Here is a 25,496-nt window from a genome sequence, read left to right on the forward strand (position 1 = left end):
ACACTGTTAGTGGGAATGTAAATTGGTACTATGGAGAACAGTATGGAGGTTCCTTAAAAAACTAAAAATAGAGCAACCATATGATCCAGCAATGCCACTCCTATATATCTGGAGATGTATCTGGAGAAAACCATAATTCGAAAATACACATGCACCCCAATGTTCACTGCAGCACTATTTACAATAGCCAAGACGTGGAAGCAACCTAAATGTCCACTGACAGAGGAATGGTTAAAAAAGAGGTGGTACATATATACAATGGAATATTACTCAGCTATAAAAAGGAAGAAAATAATGCCATCTGCAGTGACATGGATGGACTTAGACATTGTCATACTGAGTGAAGTAAGTCAGACAGAGAAAGGCAAATATCATATGAAATTGCTTATATGTGGAATCTAAAAAAATGGTACAAATGAACTTATTTACAAAAAAGAAAGAGTTACAGTTGTAGAAAACAAACTTATGGTTACCAGGGGGAAGGGATAAGTTGGGAGATTGGTATTGACATATACACACTACTATATATAAAATAGATAACTAATTAAGAAGCTACTGTATAGCACAGGTAACTCTACTCAATACTCTGTAATGACCTATATGGGAAAAGCATCTAAAAAAGAGTGGATATATGTATATGTATAACTGATTTACTTTACTTTATATCAGAAATGAATACAACATTGTAAATCAACTATACTCCAATAAAAAATAGAAAGAAATACATGTATAACTGGGATAAAATTACTTTTCAAAAAATCAAGTCGTATTCCTGAAGTCATAAACTGTAAAAAGCATTAGTAATCTTTCTAGCCCAGACGACAAGCAGCAGACAGAGTAGTATTAAAACTATTTTGATAGACTCAAGGCAGTTAAATTCAACATTCTATGTGTTTCCTTTTGGCAAGGCACTTTGCTCAATACTTCAGGGAATACAAACAAAAATAAAACACACTCACTATCAATAATCTACTGGGAGTGATCAGTTGGTGTGCACAAATTACATATACAATATAGCAAAATCCAAGCATCCAAGAAAAATATTTTATGGGTTTAGAGTAGGATAGAGTTTATAATGTTTATAAATATTTTTCAGTAAAACATATGAATAGGCACAATTAAGGAAATGTTTCTGTGTATCTATATACATGTGTATATGTGTGTGGGCACACGTAGATACACTTGTATCATAAGTCGCCTCCTATCATTTCATGTCAGGTTTTTTTACAGAAGTGTACGCATATAACTTAGAAAAAGACTGTTTTCAGAGTCCTTTTGAATTTGGAATTGCAGATAATGAATTGTAGACTTGTATAAACTTTTTAAAGTCCGGAGTTTCCTCATGTATGACAAGGGAGTGTGACAGTTAATTTTATGTGTCAACTTGGCTGGGCCGTGGTGCCCAGATTTGGTTAAACATTATTCTGGATGTTTCTATGACAGTGTTTCTGGATGAGATTTACATTTAAGTCATTGGACTTTAAGTAAAGCAGAATGCCCTTCATAATGTGGGTGGGCCTCATATAATCAGTTGATGGCCTGAATAGAACAAAAAGCTGACTTGCCCCAAGCAAGAGGGAACTCTGCAGTAGACAACCTTTGGATTGAACAGTAACACTGGCTTTTCATGTCTCCAGCACGAATGCCTGTGGGTTTGAAATGCAACTCCTTAAATCTCTAGCCTGCCAGTCTTCTCCATCAGAGTTTGGACTCACCAAGCCTCTATAATCAGTTGAGCCAATTCCTTAAAATAAACCCTTTTATAGACACACACACACACACACACACACACACACACACACACACACACCCTATTGGTTCTGTTTCTCTGAGAAACCCTAATACAGGGGGTATAACAGCATTTATTTCATAAAGTTTTTGAGATGATTAAAGGAGTACGTAAAGTGGCAAAGAATGTGTATTCAAGAAATTACAGCTATCATAAATATACTCTTTAGATTGATGTTAAGTCTACATTATTTTATATGGCTTTGTTTTTCCTTATGTAAGCATTGTGAACTGCCCAACATCAAGAATTACATTATGACAAACACATGGTGGTTTGCTTTCGACTGCATCAACTTAGTTAAGCTGGAATGATGTTTTTCCAGGATTCCTTTCCCTGCCTGGTCCTAGGCTGGTGTTGACCATAAGAGAAATTTGTGCAGTAGGCTGTGAAGCTGGCGGGCACCTGGCACTGTGGCAACTCATGCACAGTTGCTGGTATGTTAGGTCACTATGTCGGTGTGGGGCACCACCAGCACCCACAGCAATTCCATCTTCTGCCTCTTGGCAGATGTCCTCTTTTGGCCTCTTGGGTCATATACAGATCCATGGTGAAGGGCAACAGCTTCTCCTGCAGGTCATCCATGAAAGGGGTTGGAGGTAGATGTGGTGAAAGACAGGTGAAAATAGGGTTGTTTGTCCTTGTGAGTGCTCTCATCTACATCCGGATTTCCTTCACAACCGCTGATTTAGCTGACACACAGTGACTTCAGGCTTAGCATGACATGCAGACACAACGACATTGCATTGGTTTCTCTACCAGTGCCACTGTGTAAGGCCTAATTTCCCAAATAAATCCCATATTCTATATCACCCGGAGTAGCTCTGTTTCCCTGAATAAAACCTGATACATAGAGGAACTGGTACCAGAAGAAGTTCCAGAGGAATATAACCTTATGAATGGGTACTCTAACTGGTCGTGAGTTATCTAAAATTGGTTCTATGCTTTGATTAAATTTAAAGGCCAGTGGTAAAGGGGACACTGGTAATCCATGGTATGCAAAGGTAAAAGAGTTACTTAAATTATTACCTATATAATCGAGTGCCTGTACAACATATGGTTTTGAGTGACCAAATAATTAATGACATAGAATAGTTTAGTGAATGAAGAGTATAATGCAGCTTTTAGGTACAATGGAGAACTTTGAAAATAAAAATAAAGAGGTCAGAGTTTTCAATTATGAGCTCAAAGTCTAGATTAGGGGCCTGAAATCTACCATGACTACCCTAAAAGAAACCCTTATCTCCACTGGCTGCAAGGCTGAGTTTTCTGATAATCAAATCCAAAGTCTAATTCCATGGATGGCTGAACTACACCACAGCCTGAATTCCCAACCTTGTAGGGTCTTTTCACCCCTACAAATTGAAATGGGGACATGTGAACAGACAGACTCCAATGAAGCTGGAGCCTTGAACCCTTAAATTCTGCAATGCCTCCTTTGCCAGTAGAAGCAGTCCTTCTACTCTGTTTGGAAAGGTAAGTCTCCTTTGCCTGAAACGTGGCCTCACCTGAGAGAGTTGCCTTGCAAGGAATAGGTGACTCCCTGCACGATTTACCTTACCATCATCCATTGCTTCTATATCTGTAGCCAGACTGAAGTCTAATAAGCTCTAGGAAATGAGGTACAAAACAAGACCTGTGAGAAGGCAGAATACACTAAAATAATTATGATTCTGCCAATTTTACACATAGAGAGTATGTGTGAGAATAGATCCTAAGGGTGTTAGATTACAGCAGAAAGAATAAAACATTGGATTAAGCCACATTTACCAATATGGGCTCACAAAGCAGATATTCTAGATCCAATGAATTAGCTTGAGTATTTTGGTTTGCTTGGTCGGTTGAACAAAATCTGGATTCAAAGGTGACCTATACTGAAGACTGAAATGTAAGAAGCTCCTTGTTATACAGTAGAGCAGGGTTTCTCAACCTTGGCACTACTGACACCATTGGCTGGAAAATTCTTTGCTGTGCAGCGCTGTCCTGAGCATTGCACGATGTTTAACAGCATCCCTGTCCCCTATACACTAGATGCCAATAGCATCCCTGAATGTGTCTGGATATTTTCAAGACAAATGCTCCGGGGTGGGGAGGAGGACAAAAATCATCCCCACTTGAGAATCACTGGTGTCGAGGAAGTTATCAAAAGTTAGGGAGACTGGAAAGCTAGGGTAGGCTTTTTAAATGTTAAAACCAATTCATCCATCTTTCAACTATGTCCCCCAGGAGGGTCCAGAGGACATTTCCTTCACCAAGACTGTGAGAAATATAGTCACAACAGTTGCCCCAGTATCCCTGAAGAGCTCTGTAGTGGTTATTCTCTGTTGGACTGAAATGACAGTGGGGATTGCTACCATGGAACTGGGCTTCCTGAAGTTAAAGAAAATGATACAATTCTCAACAGCAAGGGTGATGTACTGACATTAAATCTCCAAAGAAAATGCAGTCATCATTACTGGAATGGCAGTAGAGTTGAAGTAGTAATCAGTAGAGTCTGATTTACAGAGATCTTTGGGGCTTGATAATTTTATCACTGTCACCCTAGAACTGAAATAGATGGGCAGTCTACTAAAGTCTTATTTGATTTGCAGAAATAGAAAAGCTCGAGGTCTTGTGAATAGCAGTCTTGAATCATTGTAAGACAGTGTCATGACCCTTTAACCAATTCTCAAACTTGAATCAGTTCACAGACTCAGAGCTCTTGAATGAAGGAAGGAGCTGTAGGTTCCTTTGAACCTGTTATACATCCATATATACTTCCTCCTGGCCTTCCCCTAAGAAGGACCTGTGAAGAGCAGGCAGGGTAACCATGCAATGGGGAAGGGGAAATTCAGACACTTTCAGGATTACTGGACACTTGCTGAAATGACAAATTCCTGGAGACCCCAAATACCACTGTGGTCCACCAACCAGAGAGGTTAATGTAGGTCAGGTCATCAAAGGAGTTTTGGCTTGAGTTGTCTCACAGTGGACCCAGGGTGTCCATAATCCTACCCTGTGGTTATCTCCCTGGTTCTGAGATGCATAACTGGAAGAGACATATTGAGCAATTAACTGGCAAAATCTCTACGTTGGTTCCCTAACCAGTGAAGGAAGGGCTATTATGATAGGAAAGTCCAAGCAGCATTTGGTGAAGTATAGCGAGTACAGGAAGAGTAGAATAAATGCTGGATTTTTTGGTTTATCTTCTTTTCAGAAAGAGTTGTTTCTATAACGTCTTCCAAAGGTAACCAAAGAATTTTTTCTTTATGTAATATCATTCTGAAGTCACAGACTTTTAATATACTTGGTATGTTGCAATTTACTGCAGATATTCTTTTTGATGCTCAAACTGTCACCACATGGGTCAGTGGGAGCTTCCTCAAGTTGGCTCCTGGGTCCTTTTAATCTTGATACCTTCCTAGCCTTTCGCTACCACAGGATGTTTTCCAGGCTCATCTTGTACTTTCCTATCTCCGATCTGTTATCAGTCATTCATCTAAGGAGTCCTGGTTTCTTTTAGGATACCTCATTGTATCTGAATACTGGTCACTGTATCTAGGTCCTTTTAGTGGACAAAGCTAGGAAATATATATTTTAAAGAGTAAAACACAGCATAAGTTCATATACTAATATTTCCAATTTCAATTTAGAATTATAAGTTTTATTTAATTTCTTTGAGTTTTTTCTCCTTATGATGAAAATCTTGGTTCTTAAAGACATTTATATAATTACTCATTTGCTTTATCCTATAAGTTTCACAGTAATAATACCAATGTTATTGCTAACAAAGACTACTAAACACATTTTATATATTTTTTGCATTTCCTTTTACCCTTAGGATTAATCTCACTAGGGTATACAGTCTAATTACTGTTAAATGTCACATGAAATAACTCACCTGCGTAGTTAAGCCATCAACTTCCTACAGAATTGTTGATTGACTTAATTTTACTTTCAATTTTTAGGTATTGTTTTTAAAATTTGATTTAATTAAAAATAATTATATAGGGACTTCCCTGGTGCCGCAGTGGTTAAGAATCTGCCTGCCAATGCAGGGGACATGAGTTCTATCCCTGGTCCGGGAAGATCCCACATACCACGGAGCAACTAAGCCTGTGCACCTCAACTACTGAGCCTGCGCTCTACAGCCCACGAGCCACAACTACTGAGCCCACACACCATAAGTACTGAAGCCCACGCGCCCTAGAGCCCGCATGCTGCAACTACTGAAGTCCGCGCACCTAGAGCCTGTGCTCCGCAACAAGAGAAGCCACGGCAATGAGAAGCCCATGCGCCGCAACAAAGAGCAGCCCCAACTCGCCACAACTAGAGAAAGCCCGCGCACAGCAACGAAGACCCAATGCAGCCAAAAACAAATAAAAACCAAAAAACATTATATATAAACATTTATATAGTTTCAAAGTCAAGCCTACAAATCTATAAAACAAGGTTCATTTAAAGAAGTCTAGTCTTCATCCTTATCCTCTTCTCTCCCCTCATGGAAAACCATTTAAATTATTTGTCTTCTCTTTTTTAAAAAAGCAGAATGTGCGTGTATGTGTGAGTCTGTCTGTCTGAACGCAGTGTATATATAGCATGTTTGTATATATATGTACACACACACACTCAAATGCCCTCTCTGCCAATGGTAGAATACTATACACACTATATACTACTTTTTTTTTTTCACTTAATATGTTTTGGATACTTCTCCATGTGCTAGTATTTTGACTGGGGTTACACTGACTCTACATATAGTCAGGGTGGGGAGTGTTAACAAATTTATAATGCTGAGTATTCTGATCAATTAACATGATCTCTACTTACTTAGGTCTTCTTTAATTAGTTTTATTTTTTATTTTATTTTTTAAAATTCAAAAAAGTTTTTTAAAAATTACTTTTAATATCATAGTTTTCATGTACAAGTCTTATACCTCATTTGTTAAATTTATTCGTGGGTATTTGATATATTTTGATGCATTGTAAATTTTACTATTTTTAAAGTTTTATTTTGAAATGTTTGTTGCTGCTATGTATGTAGAAACACTATTGATTTTTGTATGTTCACCTAATACTCTGTCTATGAATTATTTTAGATTTTCTACATACACAGTTATGCTGTCTGTGAAGAATGACTGTTTACTTCCTTTCCTTACCTTTTATTTCTTTTTCTTGCCATAGTGCACTGATTAGGACTTCTGGTACAAATACTAACAGAAGTGGTAACAGTGGTCTGCTTTGTCATCTTCCCAATCTTCAAAGGAAAGTTATTAACACGTTATTTTATTTTGCTGTTAGGAATAATGTTTAGAATAGATGCCTTCATAAAATTAAGGAAATTCTATTCCTAGTTTGCTAAGAGATATATTAAAAATCATAAATGGAGAGATATTAAATTTTCTCAAATACTTTTTCTGTATCTATTGAGAAGAACTTATGATTTTTCTCTTTTAATTAATTAATAAGTTAATGTGGTAAATAACATCAATTTATTTTCTAATACTTTAATAGTTTTGCATTCCTGGGATAAAGTCAAACTGGTAATAATTTTTTTGTTAGTTATTTAATACTCTTAGTAGATGCTTTCTATAATTCATGTAACTTTTTTAGTCGTGGTAGAGGGCAGGTCCAAATTTCCTACTTCACCATTAAATGGAAGCAAAATTTTTTCTTTTCTCTTAAATTTATTCTAACTACATTTTCATTCCAGCATTCCACCAAAACTGTTCTTACCATAATTAACAAGACAACCACAGAGTGCCAAACTGAAAGGTTCATTAGAAACTTCATTCTTAAAGGGCACACACAAAATCTTATGTGCACCAGGACCCAGGGCAGAAGCAGTAATTTGATAGAAGCCTGGGCCAGACTTACCTGTTCGTCTTGGAGAGTCTCCTGGAGAGGTAGGGATGGCTGTGACTCATCCTGGGGACATAGACACTGGTGGCAGCCATATGTAGAAGCTATATACTGTGTGGACACTGATGCTTGTGGCTGCCGTCTCGAGATCCTCCCTCTAGCTCATTAGTGCCAAGACCTGGTACCACCAAACAGCCCGCAGGCACCAGTGTTGGGACGCCTCAGGCCAAACGACTAACTGGGTGGAGACACAGCCCATCCATCAGCAGACAGGCTGCCTAAAGACTTCCTGAGGCCACAGTTGCGCCCAGACATGGCTCTGCCCACCAAAGGACCAAGACCCAGCTCCACCCACCACTGAGCAGGCACTGGCCCTGCCCTCCAGGAAGTCTGCACAAGCCTCTAAACCAGCATCACCCAGAGCGGGTAGACACCAGATGCAAGAAAACTATGATCCTGTAGCCTTCACACCCAGCCCATGCACAGCAGGCCAAGGCAAGCTTTGGAACACCACAATCTCCCTTAACCAACTATGTCAGGAACCAGCCCCTGCTCACCAGCAATATGACACCAGCTCTGGGATCCTTCGGCCCTGCAGCCAGACTCCAGGACCTGCCACTGGTACAGCATTAACCCCAGGACCTGGCATCACCAACCAGTGGGCAAGCAACAGCCTGGAGTCTTCTAGACACTGACTCTGCCCACCAGCGAGCCAGCACTAGCCCAGAGCCCGCTAGGGTTCTGCAGCGAGATGCTTCGTGACCAGGTCTCACTAACCAGTAGCCAGCAGCATCTGCACAAGGTAGGGCCTGGCAACCAACCAGGCTAGGGGACAACAAGCCTACCAGACTGCCCACATGGTCAGCCTGCCACAACACAAGGACACACACAGACCTCTTAGGGGGAACCCATAGAATGTATAGCTTGGGCGACAAGAGGGGAGTATGCTGCTGGGACACATAGGACATTTCCTACAAAAGGCCACTTCTCCAAGATTGAGAAGCATAACTAACCTACCACATACATAAAAGTACGAATAATATGAATAGCAACAGAGGAATATGTTGCAGACGAAGGAAGAGATAAAATCCTGGAAGAAGAAATAAGTAAAGTGGAGATAGGCAATTTACCCGAGAAAGAGTTCAAAGTAATGATCATAAAGATGATCAAAGAACTTGGGAGAAAAATGGATGCACAGAGCCAGAAGTTAGTAGTTTGTAACAAAGAGTTAGAAAATATGAGGAACAAACAACCAGAGATGAAGACTACAACAACTGAAATGAAAAATACACTATAAAGAATCAACAGGAGACTAAACGATGAAGAGCAACGGATCAGTGAGCTAGAAGACAGAGTAGTGGAAATCACTGCTACTGAACAGAAAAAGAAAAAAGAATGAAAACAAATGAGGACAGTTTAAGAGACCTCTGGGACAACGTTAAGCACAGTAATATTAGCATTTCAGGGGTCCCAAGAAGAAGAATAGTGAGAGAAAAGGCCTGAGAAAATATCAGAAGTCATAACAGATGAAAATTTCCCTAACCTGGGAAAGGAAACAGTCCTCCAAGTCCAGGAAGTGCAGAGAGTCCCCAAAAGGAACATACCAAGAACACTGTAATTAAAATGACAAGAATTAAAGAGAGAATATTAAAAGCAGCAAGGGAAAAGAAACAAATAACATACAAGGGAATGCCCATAAGGCTATCAGCTGACTTTTCAGCAGAAACTCTGCAGGTGAGTAGGGCGTGGCACTATATATTTAAAGTGATGAAAGGAAAAAGCCTACAAACCAAGAATACCCAACAAGGCTCACCTTCAGATTGACAGAGAAATCAAAAGCTTTAAAGACAAACAAAAGATAAACTTCAGCACCACCAAACCAGCTTTCCAATAAATGTTAAAGGAACTTCTCTAGGAGAAAAAGAAAAGGCCACAGCTAGAAACAAGAAAATTACTGAAAGGAAAACTCACCAGTAAAGGCAAACATACAGTAAAGGTTAGGAAATCATCCACACACAAAGCCAGTAGGAAGGTTAAAAGACAAAAGTCGTAAAATTATCTATATCCACAATAAGTAGTTAAGAGATACTCAAAAAAATTAGATGTAAAATATGACATCAAAAATAGTAATCATGAAGGGAAGACAGTACAAATGCAGGGTTTTAAAATGCATTTGAAATTAAGAGATTGGCAATGTAAAACAATGTAAAACTGCTTTATATATGAAGCAGTACCTATACTGCTTTACAAAAACCTCATGGTAACTGCAAAACAAAAATCTGTAACAGATATATACACAGAAAAGAAAAAGGAATCCAAACATAACACTAAAGATAGTAATAAAGTCACAAGAGAACAAAAGAAGAAAGGGAAAGAAAAGGCCTACAAAAATAAGCCCCAAACAATGAACAAAATGGCAATGAGAACATACATATCAATAATCACCTTAAATGTGAATGGACTAAATGTTCCAACCAAAAGACACACAGTGGCTGACGGGATACAAAAAAAGACCCGTATATACGCTGCCTACAAGAGACTCACTTCAGATCTAGAGACATGCACAAACTGAAAGTGAGGGGATGGAAAAAGGTATTCCATGCAAATGGAAATCAAAAGAAACCCAGAGTAGCAATACTTATATCAGATAAAATAGGCTTTAAAATAAAGACTGTTGGAAGAGACAAAGAAGGACAATACATAATGATCAAAGGATAAAATCAAGAAAAAGATACAACAACTGTAAATATATATGTACCCAACATAGGAACACCTAAATACATAAGGCAAATATCAATGAACATAAAAGGAGAAATTGACAGTAATACAAAATAGTGGGGGACTTTGATACACCACTTACATCAATGGACAGATCATCCAGACATAAAATCAATACGGAAATCCTTGCCTTAAAAGACACATCAGACCAAATGAACTTAATTGATATATATAGAGTATTCCACCTGAAAGCAGCAAAATACATTCTTTTCAAATGCAAATGGAACATTCTCCAGGACAGATCACATGCTAGACCAGAAAACAAGCCTTGATAAATTTAAGAAAATTGAAATCATATCAAGCATCTTTTCTGACCACAAAGCTATGAGACTAGAAATCAACTAACTACAAGGAAAAAACTGTAAAAAACACAAACATGTGCAGGCTAAACAATATGCTATTAAACAAGCAATGGATCATTGAAGAAATCAGAGAGGAAATAAAAAAGAGACAAATGAAAATGAAAACACAACAATCCAAAACTTATGGGACACAGCAAAACAAGGTCTAAGAGGGAAGTTTATAGTGATACAGGCTTACCTGACATTTTTCCAAAGAGGAAATGCAGATTGCCAACAGGCACATGAAAAGATGTTCAACATCACTAATCATCAAGGAAATGCAGCTAAAAACTACAATGAAATATCACCTCATACATGTCAGAATGGCTACTATCAAAAACAACACAAATAACAAATGGTGGCAAGGATGTGGAGAAAAGGGAACCCTCATACATTGCTGGTGGGAATGTAAATTGGTGCACCCACTGTGGAAAACAGTATGGAGGTTTCTCAAAAGCTAAAAATAGAACTACCATGGGACCTGGCAATTCCACCCTTGGGTATATATACGATAAAAAACCCCACCACTAATTCGAAAAGATACATGCACTCCAACGTTCATAGCAGCATTATTTACAATTGCTAAGACATGGAAGCAACCTAAGTGTCTATCAATAGATGAATGGATAAAAAAAGATGTGGAGTATATACACAGTGGAATACTACTCAGCCATAAAAAAGAAACTAGTGAATATAACAAAAAAGAAGCAGGTTCACAGATATAGAAAACAAACTAGTGGTAACCAGTGAGGAGAGGGAAGGGGGGAGGGTCAGTATAGGGGTAGTGGATTAAGAGTTGCAAACTATTAGGTATAAAATAAGCAAAAGGATATATTGTACAACACAGGGAAAATAGCTAATATTTTATAATAACTATTATATCAATTAAATAAAACCTTTAAATATTGTGAATCACTATATTGTATACCTGTAACATATAATATTGTACAGCAAATATTCTTCAATTAAAAAGATAATAAAATGCAAAAAACCCCCACAAACCTTAATGGTTAGGACTATGTTGTCTTCACATGAGCTGCCTAAATTTGAAACCAGGATCTGTCACTTCGTTAGCTATGTGACCTTGAACAAGTTCTTTAACCTCCCTCAGCCTCAGTTTATCTGTAAAATGTAAACATCACCTATTTTTATCGCTTACTCTTTTTGAATTTTTATTTTTAACCATTCTGTCTTGATTCTTGTTTGTCTCAATATTTTTTCTCAGTCTCAGTGGAATTTTCATCTTTCCAAACTAATTTTCAGAAGTTAGTCCTTGGATAGCTTAATTTCCCTATCCAGACTTCGTTTCTATACCTTCTCATTCCATGACTTTAAAAATCATGTGTATGTTAGTGATTTCCAAATATACTGCTCCTGTTGCAATATTTTTCCTGAACTCCAAACTTATGTATCCAACTAACAAGTTGATATTCTGACTTAAATGCCTTTTACGTGGCTCATACTTAACACGGCCCAAAGCAAACTTTTTAAAAAAATGATTTTCAGTCCTTCAAAACTTAATCCAAGATACCATCATTTTTTACTTGGATTATTACAGTACTGGTTTGCCTTCTCTCTTCTTCTACCCTTGACCCTCTCCAGTCTATTCATCACACAGCAGTCAAAATGACCTGTTGAACAGTTAAGCCTGATTATATCATTTTGCTAAAAGCCCTTCATAGCTTCCCATTTCATTCCTCATAAATGTTCAAGTTCTTTCTGTATGGGTCAGCAAATTCTTAAAGGGCCAGAGAACAAATATTTTAGGCTTTGTAGGCCAAACAGATTTTGTTGCAACTACAGAACATTACTATGCTATATCTATATGCAAATAGTATTAAGATTCTAAACTGCTATGTCCAACAAAAATCATTGTATTTTCTGAAGTATGCATAAAATTTATAAAACAAACAGTATTAGTTTGGTTTATAATGCTTAATATTTTTCATAGGAGTTTAATAAATATTTGCTGAATAAAATATATAAGTACAAGGCCCAGATTTATACATTTTTACAAAAAAGATTATGGCAAGAACATTAAACTAAAAGTTAAATAATTTCTTCTGTAAAAATGTATCAAACAATTAATAGTCGACTTACTTTAGACTACTGATTCTAATTTCCGCACTCTCAGTGAGTTTCTTCATTTCTTCTTTCCACCTACAGGCTGCCTTCTGCTGAGATGCTAAGAGATGCCTCAGTTCAACCGTGGAATTTCGATTACTGTCTTCCATCTCCCTTAACTGAACTTCAAACCCATGTTCCTTTATTGAAAATTCATGCTCCATCGTACTGATCTAAGGAATAAAATGAACACAGTATTTTTTCTTCTCTGTTTTTCTAGGAGATATACTGATCAATGATATATACAAAAGGAATCATTTTTTTGTGTTGGCGGCATAGAAATATTTGGATGAGAAACCTATATAAAAATTAAGTTTACAATTTGTCTCCATCACAGATGAAGACTTATGCTATTTTATAACATAAATTTAATGAAACTAGAATTATGATGGACTACAAATTTTTCACCACTTTCCCTAACACCTTAAATGCCAGTAGGAAAAAAGTATACTATCTGAAATAAAGCTGCTCTCATCATCTACTTTTACTTTTCTTGCCAAAATCCATAGAAAATACTCATGCTCTCAGTAACTGAGAGTTGGGTTTAAACGGAAGCCATTTATGTTTTTAAAACACAAGAAGTGTTCATTGGTTTATTATAAAGGATACAACTTCCGCACAGTCAAATAGAAGAGACACACTGAGCAAGGTATGGATGTAGGGGGAGTGCGGAGCTTCCACGCCCTCTCCAAGTATGCCATCCTCCCAGCACTCTGATGTGCTCATGAGAAGCTCATCTTAGAAGCTCCTTAAGTCACTTTTGATTTACATACTAAAGTTCAGATTGTCTTTCAAAGGGCAGGAATTCCTTTACCACTTCAGTTACAGTATAAATGAACAATGTATTTTGTTTTTCAGGAAAAGACTACAGTGATTTTCAGAAACTCATATGGAAATGTCTTCAGCTATTTCTAGGTTATTTATGTCATTATAGTAAAAATACCTTAATGCAGAATGAACATACAAATAAATACTCTTTGGATACCCTAAAAGCTTTCTCAGCTGGGTTCAGGGAGAGAATTAACCCTAATGTCCTAAAGTACCCAGTGTATGTAGTGAACTGTCTGCTTTTGTATGCAGCTAGAATGAAACTACCTATTACCATACTTCAGGCAATTGAGGAAATAGTTAAATAGTTACAAGAACAATTTCTTTGGTGCACTCTCAGGCCATCTTTATCTTGCTACACTAAAGAAATATTATAAAGAATATCTATCTTGTGATATTCTAATGTGATTTAAAAATGGTGACAGCTGGAATGACTTCTAGTGATTGATTAAATATGGCTGCTTTTAAACTCAAAAAAGAATGAATAAGGAACTCGATTTTACCAATTCAAAAACACCAAAGAAAACTCAACAACAGCTAAACCCATGGCTCATGGGGGAAAACTGCAAACATCCTGTCCTCACTACCCCTGCTAAATGGAACAACTTCCTAAAACTCTTAAATTTGCTTTCTCAAATGGTACACAAGTAGAAATTTGACTTTATAAACACTGGAAAAAATAAATAAAATAAAAAAAATACTGGAAAAAACAACTTTGGATTTATTAATTGTGTATTATATTACTGCTGTGCAAGCCTCCTGAAGCTCCGTGACTCTGCTCGATTTAAACAATTTTTGAATTACTGAATTCTACAAATTTAGAATTGAATATCCTTCCCTGCCTCAATCTCCACTTTCTCTGGAGAAGCCATGGTTCTGACATCTTAAGTGGAAGTATTTAATTCTGTCTCTGTCTCTCTCACACATGTATTAAAAACTGATCTATGCATCTATATAGCTTTAGCACTCTTCCTGCCTACTTAACTCCCCATTTCCAATTGGAAAATCTATTTGCAGTTTGACAAGCTTTTTTCTACCGTCCTTCATGATAACCTGTCTCTAATTCTACAAGCTTGTATTATGCTACTATTCCCTTCTCTTTCTTTGTTTCTGCCACAATGCCTTCCCATTCTTGGGTCTTTTCACATGTTGTTCCCTTTCCCTGGAATAATCTTTCCCCTCCTGCTTATCTTAGTTATCTCTAGTCAGCTTTTAGAATTCAGCTAAATTATTGATCCTACAGGGAAATTCTCTTACCATCTATCTAGAAAAAGCTCTCATAGTGCCCTACGTTTTTCCTAAAGGGCATTTATTAGTTTGCAAAGATATATTTAAAGTTTTCCCACCTCCATGCAAATAAGTTTTTAAGGATGGGGACCATGTCTTTTTTGTTTACTATTACATTTTCAGCACCTGAATCATAGTAAGGATGTCAAAACATATCTGTAGACTGAATAAATGATAGTTCCTGGTATCAAAATTTAGTCTTCAAACAAACCCCAGATCCTTCAGCTGATGCAATTCCGATTGTTAAACTGGACAGGTCTACACTAATGTTGGAAGGATAAGGACCAAAACCACCATGTCTTCTATAACAACAAAAGTCCTACTAATGATTCAATTCAGAATGTTGGGTTGGGAAAAAGGATTTATGCTCTCCTTCCCTTCTTCTTTTGTGTCCTTCCTCTGCAGAAAACTACTCAAAAGTAGACAAGATTGCTAAAAACTATCCATTTCCTAATTTTATATTTTTATGAGGGGTATCATACCACAGAGATATGGAGATCCTTTTCAGAAAGAAGGGAGGAGGAGTTAGGAAAAGAGAAAGCTGGGGCGGAAAGGAGAGCAGTGGCTTTAAGATCAAATGAAAACTTCATATAATAAGTTGTTAAGGTTCTCAGCCAACCGACCTCTCAACATCCAACTGTCTTGATCTTTTTGGCTCCTTTCAGTTTATCTATGAAAGATCACACTCTTTTTCAAGGAGGAGAAAAGCTGCAAAGTGTAGCACTAGATTCCTATGTTGTCAAAGAAGGAATCGGCTACAAAGGAGAAATTTATCTGACAGCCCTCCTCCATAAAATAGAATTACAGCTATCTAGTTGGTTCAGAACTTTTGTCCCTTATTTACCAATGATGCTTCTCTTAAGCTAGATGCAGACTTGGCACAAAGGGAGCACTTTTGGTAGATAAGCTTTCTGTCATCTTTTTGTTTTCCAAGAAACATCAGTTACTATCCTGAATGGTTAAAGATAGAACAGGTGCAGTATCAAGTGGGGAAATTCATCATTAATAGTTTTTAGTTATTAATCCATATGAAATTTAAAACATAAGATGAAGATTTAACATTTTTTCACTGAAGTACATTGACTTTTTTTTTAATTATGTAAATGTTTCAGTGTGGAAACTTTCAAGCATACACAAAATAGAAAGACTATTACAATGAATCTCTATACGCTAATCACCAGCTTCTATAATCATCAAACCCATAGCCACTCCTGTTCTATCTATAATCCTACCCATTTTTCTCTGCCAAGATTTATTTCTCTCTCTCTTACAATGAAGTACATGAATCTTAAGGATACAACCAACTTTTACACGTATACTGACGTACCAGAGTCACAACCCAGATTTAGGTACCACAGGAGGCTCTCTCACATGCCCTTCTAATCAATATTCACCCACCTACAATGTAACCATTATTCTGATCCCATCCTTATAGGTAATTATGCCCATTCTTCACTTTCATATAATGAAATTAATAGACTATAAGCTTTTTTATGTCTGGCTTCTTTGTCCAACATTATGTCTGTGAGACTCACCCACCATTGCTTATAGACATAGTTCATTTTTTTCTTCTATTCCCATACGTGAACATACCACAGTTTATTTATATCATCTCATGTTGATGGACATTTGAGTTATTTTCAGTGTTTTGATATGATTAAATCTTCTATGGATATTCTTATACACACGTTTTGATGAACACAAGCACTCATACCTGTTGGGTATGTAGCCAGTATTATTATTATTTGGCATAGTATGCATGTATGTCCAGCTTTAAAAGATACTGCCAAATGGTGGTTGTACCAATTTACACTCCCCAAAATAACATGAAACTACCAGCTGTTTTACAACTTTGTCAAGACTTGATATTGTCAGTTTTAAAATTTTAGCCATTCTGGTAGCTATGCAGTAGTACCTCATTATAGGTTTAATTATATTTCCCTGACAGATAATGAAGTTGAACATTTTTTCATATATTCTCTTTTATAAAGCGTCTATTTAATTCTTTTGCCATTTTTGGAAATGGGGTGTCTGTTTTCTCCTGATTGTTAAACGTTTTTTCCTTATTAATTATTTCCTTATTAATTGGTGAAAGTTTTTATATTCTAGAAATGAATCCTTTTTTTTTTTTTGGTTGTATGTATTATAAATTCTTTCTTCCACTTTTCACTCTCTCAATGGTGTCTCTTTTGGATGACTTAAAAATCTTAATTTTAATGAAATCCAATTCATCTATCTTTTCATTATAATCAGTTCTCTTTGTGTTGTTTAAGAAATTCTTTCTTAAGGTCATGAAGATTTTCTCCTTAAGTTCCATCATTTAATATTTCACATTTAGGTCTACAAGACAGCTCAAATTAATTTAAATGTATGGTGTGATATAGGGGTCAAGGTTTATTTTTAAAATATGGACCCAGCTGATCTATTATTATTGTAGCATGATTTACTGTAAAGATCTAGCATTATCTGTCATAAAGATAATTCTTTCCCTATTGAACTTCCGTGGTGCCTTTGTTATAAATGAGGTGATTATGAAAAGTGGGTTTGTTCCTGGACTTTATTTTGTTCCATTGATCAGGTCGATTATTCTTATATAGATTACACACTATCTTAATTACTATACCTTTATATCAAGTCTTGATGTCTGGTAGTATGACTTTGCCCCTTTGTTTTTCAAAGATTTCTCATAGTCTAAAGCACAAAGTACAAGCTTCTTTGCATATGTAAGGGTCTCTTTCAGAGTTCAAGCTTTTATAAATAATCACAGTGTTTGATACTTGCAAAAGGAGGCATTCAATAAATATACACTGATATGAATTAGGTTGGAATGTGAGTTCTTATGAGAGCTCATAATAACAAGAAAAAGGTGAAACATTAATGTTACTACCCCATATCCTTACTACAAAACTGGAAAATATAGAGCTTTATCATAAAGAGTTAATGCCACTTTTTACAAAAGTCACGTGGAATGGGGAAAGGCAAGCAACATGTTGATGGTGATACCTGTGCTTGAAACTCCCTCAAACAGGTTATCATGTTCCTATTGCCAAACCATGTAAGCATTAGAGTAAAGAAGGGGGGAAGGAGAGAGAAAATAAAAGGGAATTTTCTTCCAGAGGAGATTTTCGTCCCTTGCTTTCTTCCTGTCATGGAATTTTTAGACTACCTATGAGGGGTTCTCAGAGCATACAGACGTACCATCCGCTATACAGCTAGTTTTAAGAGTTCTATTTTCGAGAGGCTATTATGGAGGGAAAAGACAGGACGGCAGTCCGTGAAGTTATCTAATCTATAGTTTTGCTAGCACTGCTTAAATTGCTTTGGCAGGAATATCAGTGCATTTCATGGTTGGAAAAGAACTTTTTTGTGTGTGAATAGTGAAAGCAATCATTTTCAAGTATGCTTGCCAAGTTCTACAATAAAGAAAAGACTGGCTAACACTCTGCATTATGATTTAGTGCTATCTGATGAGAAGGCAAAAAAAAAAAAAAAGACCTTAAAAATGTTCTACTAGGTCTCTGTAAATATTCTCTATATTTTGATTTTCACAAGTACACATTTAATTCTAACTAGTTCTGAAAACACCTTTAATTTGGCTTTTTTTTGAGCCTCGAGAGCAATCTTTCTTAAATCCTCAGTCTGTTTCTGTAACTGTTCATTTTCCTGCTGAAGTTTCAGCCTTTGTTCACTGACAAATCCACAGTTCTCTCTCTCAGACTCCAATACATTTTGAAGTTTCTGAATCATTTCTTGGCAACGTGATATCTCTTCCGAGGAACTGAATAAAAAAAAAAAACAAAATTTCATTAAGTTTAACTTAATGAAATGCAATAGAAGTCAAGAAGTCTGTCTATATGTTATACTGTAGACCTGTTTTCTTTGTTCTGAGCCATTTCTCCTCACTATAGACTTAAACTATGTGGTTTCACAATGTTACGTTACACCAGGCAAGTACGTTCAATTTAAGCAATCTTAACTAAGAACAGATAAGCTGAACTGTTATCACTCACCTAGAAAGTCAATGTGAAACCTCTTTCAAATTTTTACTAACACTGAGAATCACTGTGTAAAGAGGACTTCAAGGGGACAAACTAAAGCTAATGGTGAGGAAGGTGGAGTAGGTAATAGTCAAAACTCCTTTCATTATCAATCAACTCTGTAGGAAGACATTAGCTGACTACAATAAATTATGAATTATAATAAGACCCAATTCATATTTTCCTGTTACATGTCTTAGAAACGGTTTTTATAAACTTCTAGTTGTATAAACTTCTTGTTTTATCACAGGTTAAATAGGTTATATTTCTTGAACTTTCTCAACAATGGATTATTGAGTGACACAACCTCCAGACATGTATCTTGTTTCAATATACTGCTAATTTTTATTCCTATCTTTTAAATTTCCATCTTTTCAATCCCAGATAATCAAATACTGTGAACATTCCCTGGTCAATAGGTGTCACAGGGAATATAGAAGGTCCTTTACCCCCATAATACTTGTAGCCCCTCCTTTCCTATCTCAACCTCGGCTTATTCCTAATGGAATGATGGATCTAGGCAATGATCCTCAAAAAATGCTCAAGTCAGAGAGATGCTGAGATCAAAAACAACGACACATTATGTGCTTCCAAACAGGAGTCCAAAATATTACCATTTATAAAGCATTCTTACAAAAAAAGTGAAAGCTGAATCAGATCAAGCCTCTTGATTTAGTTGTTAGTTTTTAGGAACTGCATGGGGCAGGAAATAAGGTAAATGACACCACATATATGCATATAGGTAGAGGAAACGCTACAATACTAACAATACTCTACAATACTATCCAGTTTTCCAACAAATTATTTATAAGAAAAAAATAGAGAAAGGAGGAGATTCTTAGAGAAAAAAAAATATATATCCATCCCCATATATACACATACACACACACACACACCACCTTTCCTTTATCCATTCTTCTGTCAACAGACACTTAGGCTGTTTCCATATCTTGGTTATTGTCAATAATACTGACTGCAATGAACATGGGAGTGCGGATATCTCTTTGAAACAATGATTTTGTTGCCTTTGGATCTATACCCAGAAATAGGATTGTTGGCTTATATGTTAGTTCTATTTTTAATGTTTTGAGGCACCTCCATACTGTTTTCCATAGTGGCTGTACTAATTTACATTTTCACCAACAGCGTAGAAGGGTTCTCCCTTCTCCACATTCTTGCCAACACTTGTTATCTTTTGTCTTTTTGACAAAGGTCATCCTAACAGGTGTGAGGTAATACCTCACTGTGGGTTTGATTTGCATTTCCCTGATAATAAGTGATGATGAGTACCTTTTGATATATCTATTGGCTGTCTAAGTCTTCTTCTGGGAAAAATCTGTTCAGGTCTTTTGCCTAATTTATGTGTTTTTTTCTTTTTTTTTTGCTCTTAAGTTTCTTACATATTTTGGATATTAACTCCATATCAGATGTATTAATGGCAAACATTTTTCCTATGTCATAGGTTGTCTCTTCACTCTGTTGACTGTTTTCTTTGCTATGCAGAAAGTTCTTAGTTTGATGTAATTCCACTGGTATATTTTTGCTTTTGTTACCTGTACTTGTGGGGTCATATTCAAAAAAACCACTGCCAAGACCAACGTCAAGAAGCTTTTTCCCTATGTTTTCTTCTGGTAATTTTATAGCTTCAGAACATACATTTAAGCCTGTAATCCATTATAACCTTATTTTTGTACATGGTGTGACATACGGTCCAATTTTTCTTCTTCATGTGGATATCCAGTTTTCCCAGCACCATTTATTGAACAGACTATCCTTTCTCCATTTGTGTTCTTGGCACCCCTGTCAAAGATCTATTGACTACAAATGTGTGTATTTATTTCTGCACTCTCTACTCTGTGCCATAATCTATACATCTGTTTTATGCCAGTATTGTACTGTTTTGATTACTAAAGCTTTGTTAATATATTTTGAAATTAGGAAGTGTGATGCATCCAGTTTTTTGTTCTTGCTCCAGACTGCTTTGGCTATTCAGAGTCTTTTGAGGTTCATTATGAATTTTAGGACTTTTTTCTATTTCTGTGAAAACACCATTGAAAATCTGATAGGGATTTTATTGAATCTATAGATGGCTTTGTGTAGTATGGACATTTTAACATTATTGCTTCGTTCAATTTATAAACACATCTTTATATTTATTTGTGACTTTGTCAACTTACTTCCTCAATGTTTTTTAGATTTCAGTGTACAGGTTTTTCACTTCCTTGGTTATAAATTCATTCTAAGCATTTTATTCTTTTTGGTGGTATTGTAAATGGAATTGTTAATTTCTTTTTCATATAGTTTGTTGTTAGTAAATTCATGTATTTGTTCTAATGGCTTTGTGGTTGAGTCTCCAGTTTTCAATATATGGGATCATGTCATCTGTAAACAAAGACAATTTTACTTCTCTTCCAATTTAGATACATTTTGTATTTTCTTCTTGTCTAATTTCTCTAAGACATACGGTACTATATTGAATAGAAGTGGCAAGAGTGGGCACTCCTGTCTTTTTCACGATCTTTAAAAAAAACCTTTCAGCTTTTTACCACTGGGTATGACATTAGTTGTGGGCTTGTTATATAGGGCCTTTACTATGTTGAGGAACATTTCTTCTACATCTAATTTGTTGAGAGTTTTTATTATGAATTATATTTTGTGAAATGCTTTTTCTGTATCTATTGAAATGATCATACGAATTTTATCCCTTATTCTTTAATGTGGTGTTGTATCACATTTATTGATCTGTGTATGTCAAAAGCATCCTTGCATCCTACGTTTTAATCCTACTATGATCCTTTTAATACACTCTTGAATTTTTCTTTTTAGGATTTTTGCATTTATGTTCATCAGGGATATTAGCCTGTAATTTTATTTTCTTATAGTATCTTTGTTTTGCTTTGGTATCAGAGTAATGTTGGCTTCGTAAAATGAGTTTGGAAATGTTCTCTCTTTTTCAATTTTATGAAAGAGCTTAAGAAGGACTGGCAGCATTAAATCTTCTTTAAATGTTTGGTAGAATTCATCAGTGAAGCCATCTGGTTCTGAATGTTTCAAAAATCCAAGGAGGTTTTTGATTACTGATTCAGTCTCCTTAAGAGTAACTGGTCTGTTCAGATTTTCTATTTCTCGTATGGTTGTATGTTTCTAGTAATTTATCCATTTCTTCATGGTTGTCCTACTTGTTGGCATATCATTGTTCATAGTAGTCTCCTATGGTCTTTATATTTGTGTGGTATCAGTGGTAATGTGTCCTCTTTTATTTCTGATTTTTATTTATTGAATTTTCTCTCTCTTTTTCTTAGTCTAGTTACAGGGTTGTCAATTTTGTTTATCTTTTTAAAACACCGAGTCTTAGTTTGGTTGATCTTTTCTATTTTTTAAAAAAATTCTCTATTTCTGCTCTAATCTTTGTCACTTCCTTCCTTCTCCTAACTTTGGGCTTAGTTTTTTCTTCTTTTTCTAGGTCCTTAAGGTGTAAAGTTGGGTTGTTTATTTGAGATCTTTCTTTTCTTAATGTAGGGCATTTATCACTGTAAACTTTCCTTTAAGAACTGGTTTTGCTGCATCCCATAAGTTTGGTATATTTTGTTTCTATTTTTGTTTGTCTCAAGATATTTATTGATTTCCTCTTTGACCCACTGGTGTGATATTTAATTTCCACCTATTTGTAAAAATTTCAATTTTTCTCCTGTTACTGCATTTCAGTTTCATACCATTGTGATTGGAAAAGATACTTGATATAATTTCAATCTTCTTAAATTTGCTAAGACTTACGTTGTGGCCTATCATATGATCTATTCTGGAGAATGTTCTGTGCATGCTTGAGAAGAATGTGTACTGTGTTGCTGTTGTATAGAATGTTGTTAGGTCTATTTGTTCTTTAGCATTGCTCAAATGTGCTGTTTTCTTATTGATTTTCTGTCTGGATGATCTACCTATTGTTGAAAGTGAGGTATTAAAGTTCCTTAGTATCATTGTTTGCTCTCTATTTCTCCCTTCAGTTGTTAATATTTGCTTTATTATACTTAGGTGCTCCGATGTTGAGTGCATATAGTGTTATGATTGCTATTTTCTCTTGACAAATTAACCCTTTTATCATTATAAAATGACCATCTTTGGTCTTGTGACAGTTTTTTACTTAAAGTCTACTTTGTCTGATATAAGACACCCTGCTATCTTTTGGGTACCCATTTGCATGGACTATCTTTTGCCATCCTGTAACTGTTAGTCTATGTGTTTCCTCATATTTAAAATCAGTCCCTGGTAGGCAGTGTATAGCTGGAACTTGATTTTTAATCCATTGAGCCTCTCTATGTATTTTGATTGGAGAATTTAATCCACTTACATTAAAAGTCATTATTAATAGGTAAGGACATAACTATTGCCATATTGTTAATTGTTTTCTGTTTTGTAGTTCCTTGGTTCCTTTATTACTATTTTGTTGTCTTCTTGTTGATTTTTGTACTATGCTTTCATTCTCTTATCGTTTGTGTACCTATTACACATTTTTTCTTTGTGATTGGCATGAGGCTTACATGAAACACCTTAGGGTTAGTCTATTTTAACCTGGTAACAACTTAACTTCAATCACATAACAATCTCTACAATTTTACTTCTCTGCTCTCTCACATTTTATGTTACTGATGTATAATTTACATCTTTTTATACTGTATATTCACTGACACATTATTGTACCTACTGTTATTCAAAAAATTTATCTTTTAACTTCTATACCAGAGTTAAAAGTGATTATGTACCACCATTACAGTGTTAGAGTATTCTGAATTTGACTATATACTTATCTTTACGACTAAAGGTTTATACTTTGTTTTTACGTTGCTAATTAGTGTCTTTTCATTTCAACTTGAAAAACTCCCTTTATTATTTCTTGTACAGTAAGTCTAGTGTGATGAACTTCCTTTTGATCTCTTTTTTTCTGGGAAAGTTTTTATCTCTACTTTGTTTCTGATGGAGAGCTTTGCTGAGTATAGTATTCTTGGTTCCTAGTTTTTTCTTTCAGCACTTTGAATATATTATGCCACTCTCTCTTGGCCTGCAAGATTTCTTCTGAGAAATCCATTGATAGTTTTATGCAGGGGTTGAGGGAGTCCCTTGTATGTGATGAGTCCCTTTTCTCTTCCTGTTTTCAAATTCTTTTTTCTTTGACTTTTGACATTTTGATTATAATGTGTCAAATGAAGCTCTTGATGTTCACTCTATTTGTTGTTCTTTGGTCATCATGGATCTGGATATTCATTACTCTACCCAGGTCTGGGAAGTTTTCTGTTATTATTTCTTTAAATAAACTTTCTACCCCTTTCTCATTCTTTGCTCCTTCCAGGATTGTCATAATGTGGATACTGATTCGCTTCAAGATGTCCCATAAATCATGTAGGTTATCTTCACTCTTTTTTCATTCTTTTTTCTTTTCTTCTCACTGCATGATTTCAAATGACCAGTCTTTGAGTTTGCCGATTTTTCTTCTGCATGACCAAGTCTGCTGATAAAGCTCTCTGTTGAATTTTTCAGTTCAATCACTGTATTCTTCAGCTCTAGGATTTCTGATTGGTTCTTTTATGGTTTCAATTTGTTTGTTAAACATCTCATTTTGTTAAGGTATTGTTCTCCTGATTTCACGTAGTTGACCATCTGTGTTCATTAAGCTCCTTAAGACAATTATTTTTAATTTTTTGTCTAGAAGTTCATGGATCTCCATTTGTTTTGCATTGATTACTAGAGCCTTATTAGTTTTCTTTGGTGGTGTCATGTTTGCTTGATTCTTTGTTGCTATCTGTGCATGTGAAGGAGCAGACTCCTCTTCCAGTCTTTAGACTGGTTTTGGCAGCTAAAGACCTTCTCCTGTCTTGTCTCAGAACTGATGGGACTGCCTCTGGGATCACAGCTAAGCGGGACTGAAACCATGTCATGTGGTTGTTGCCAGGTCCATGGTTGGCAGACCTGTAACCAGGGGTGCAGTCAGGTGTTGTGTCTGTTAGGATTCTAAGGTGCTCCTGTCATGTTCACTGGGCTGGCCTATGGGCAGGCAGAACTGCTTCTGGACTGTGGTAGGGTGGGACTAGAGCTGGGTCACAGACTGTTTCAGGGATCATAGTCAGGTCTGAGGCCTGTAATGGGGGCATCTACAAGAGTGGCTTCTGCTGGGTCCCTTGGGTGAATCCCTGGCCATGTAAGACTGCCTCAAACTGTGGTAGAACAGGGCTGGATCCACGTCTTGTGGCTTTTGTTGGGTGTGCAGTCTGGTCCGTCACTGGCAGACTTGTTACCAGGGGCACAGTCAGGTGTGGCTTCCAATGGGTCCGTTAGTGCTCCCGTGAGGTTACTGGGCTGGTTCCCGGATGGGCAGCATTATGTTCAGGCTGCAGGAGAGTGGAACCGGAGCTGGGTAATGGGAATGCTTTGGCGGCCACAGCCAGGTCTGAGGTTGGCAGGCCTATTACTGAGAGTACCTATAAG

At 36.3% G+C, this 25,496-nt stretch overlaps 1 protein-coding gene across 7 annotated transcripts in view; it reads right to left on the reverse strand.

Moving 5' to 3' along the window:
* The window catches only part of SCLT1 (sodium channel and clathrin linker 1), a 259,944-nt gene that overhangs the window by 57,766 nt on the left and 176,682 nt on the right, over positions 1–25,496 (reverse strand). For 4 of the 7 annotated variants that reach the window (XR_003432283.1, XM_027103710.1, XM_027103709.1 and 1 more), the window contains 2 exons: positions 18,571–18,763; positions 12,847–13,043 (listed from right to left, as the gene is read on the reverse strand). Coding sequence is in view for 5 of the 7 variants with exons in the window: in XM_027103710.1 (XP_026959511.1) it covers positions 12,847–13,043; positions 18,571–18,763 (390 nt within the window). In the remaining 2 variants the exon portion in view is untranslated. Of the gene's footprint in view, positions 1–6,127; positions 7,023–7,642; positions 7,694–11,748; positions 11,869–12,846; positions 13,044–18,570; positions 18,764–25,496 lie in introns of those variants that run through there. The other 3 variants (XM_027103712.1, XR_003432284.1, XM_027103713.1) reach the window with 3 other exon arrangements.

The sequence above is a fragment of the Aethalodelphis obliquidens genome, unplaced genomic scaffold (genome assembly GCF_003676395.1).
Source record: "Aethalodelphis obliquidens isolate GAN/ISIS:26980383/991018 unplaced genomic scaffold, ASM367639v1 scaffold6, whole genome shotgun sequence".
Classification (NCBI taxonomy): domain Eukaryota; kingdom Metazoa; phylum Chordata; class Mammalia; order Artiodactyla; family Delphinidae; genus Aethalodelphis; species Aethalodelphis obliquidens.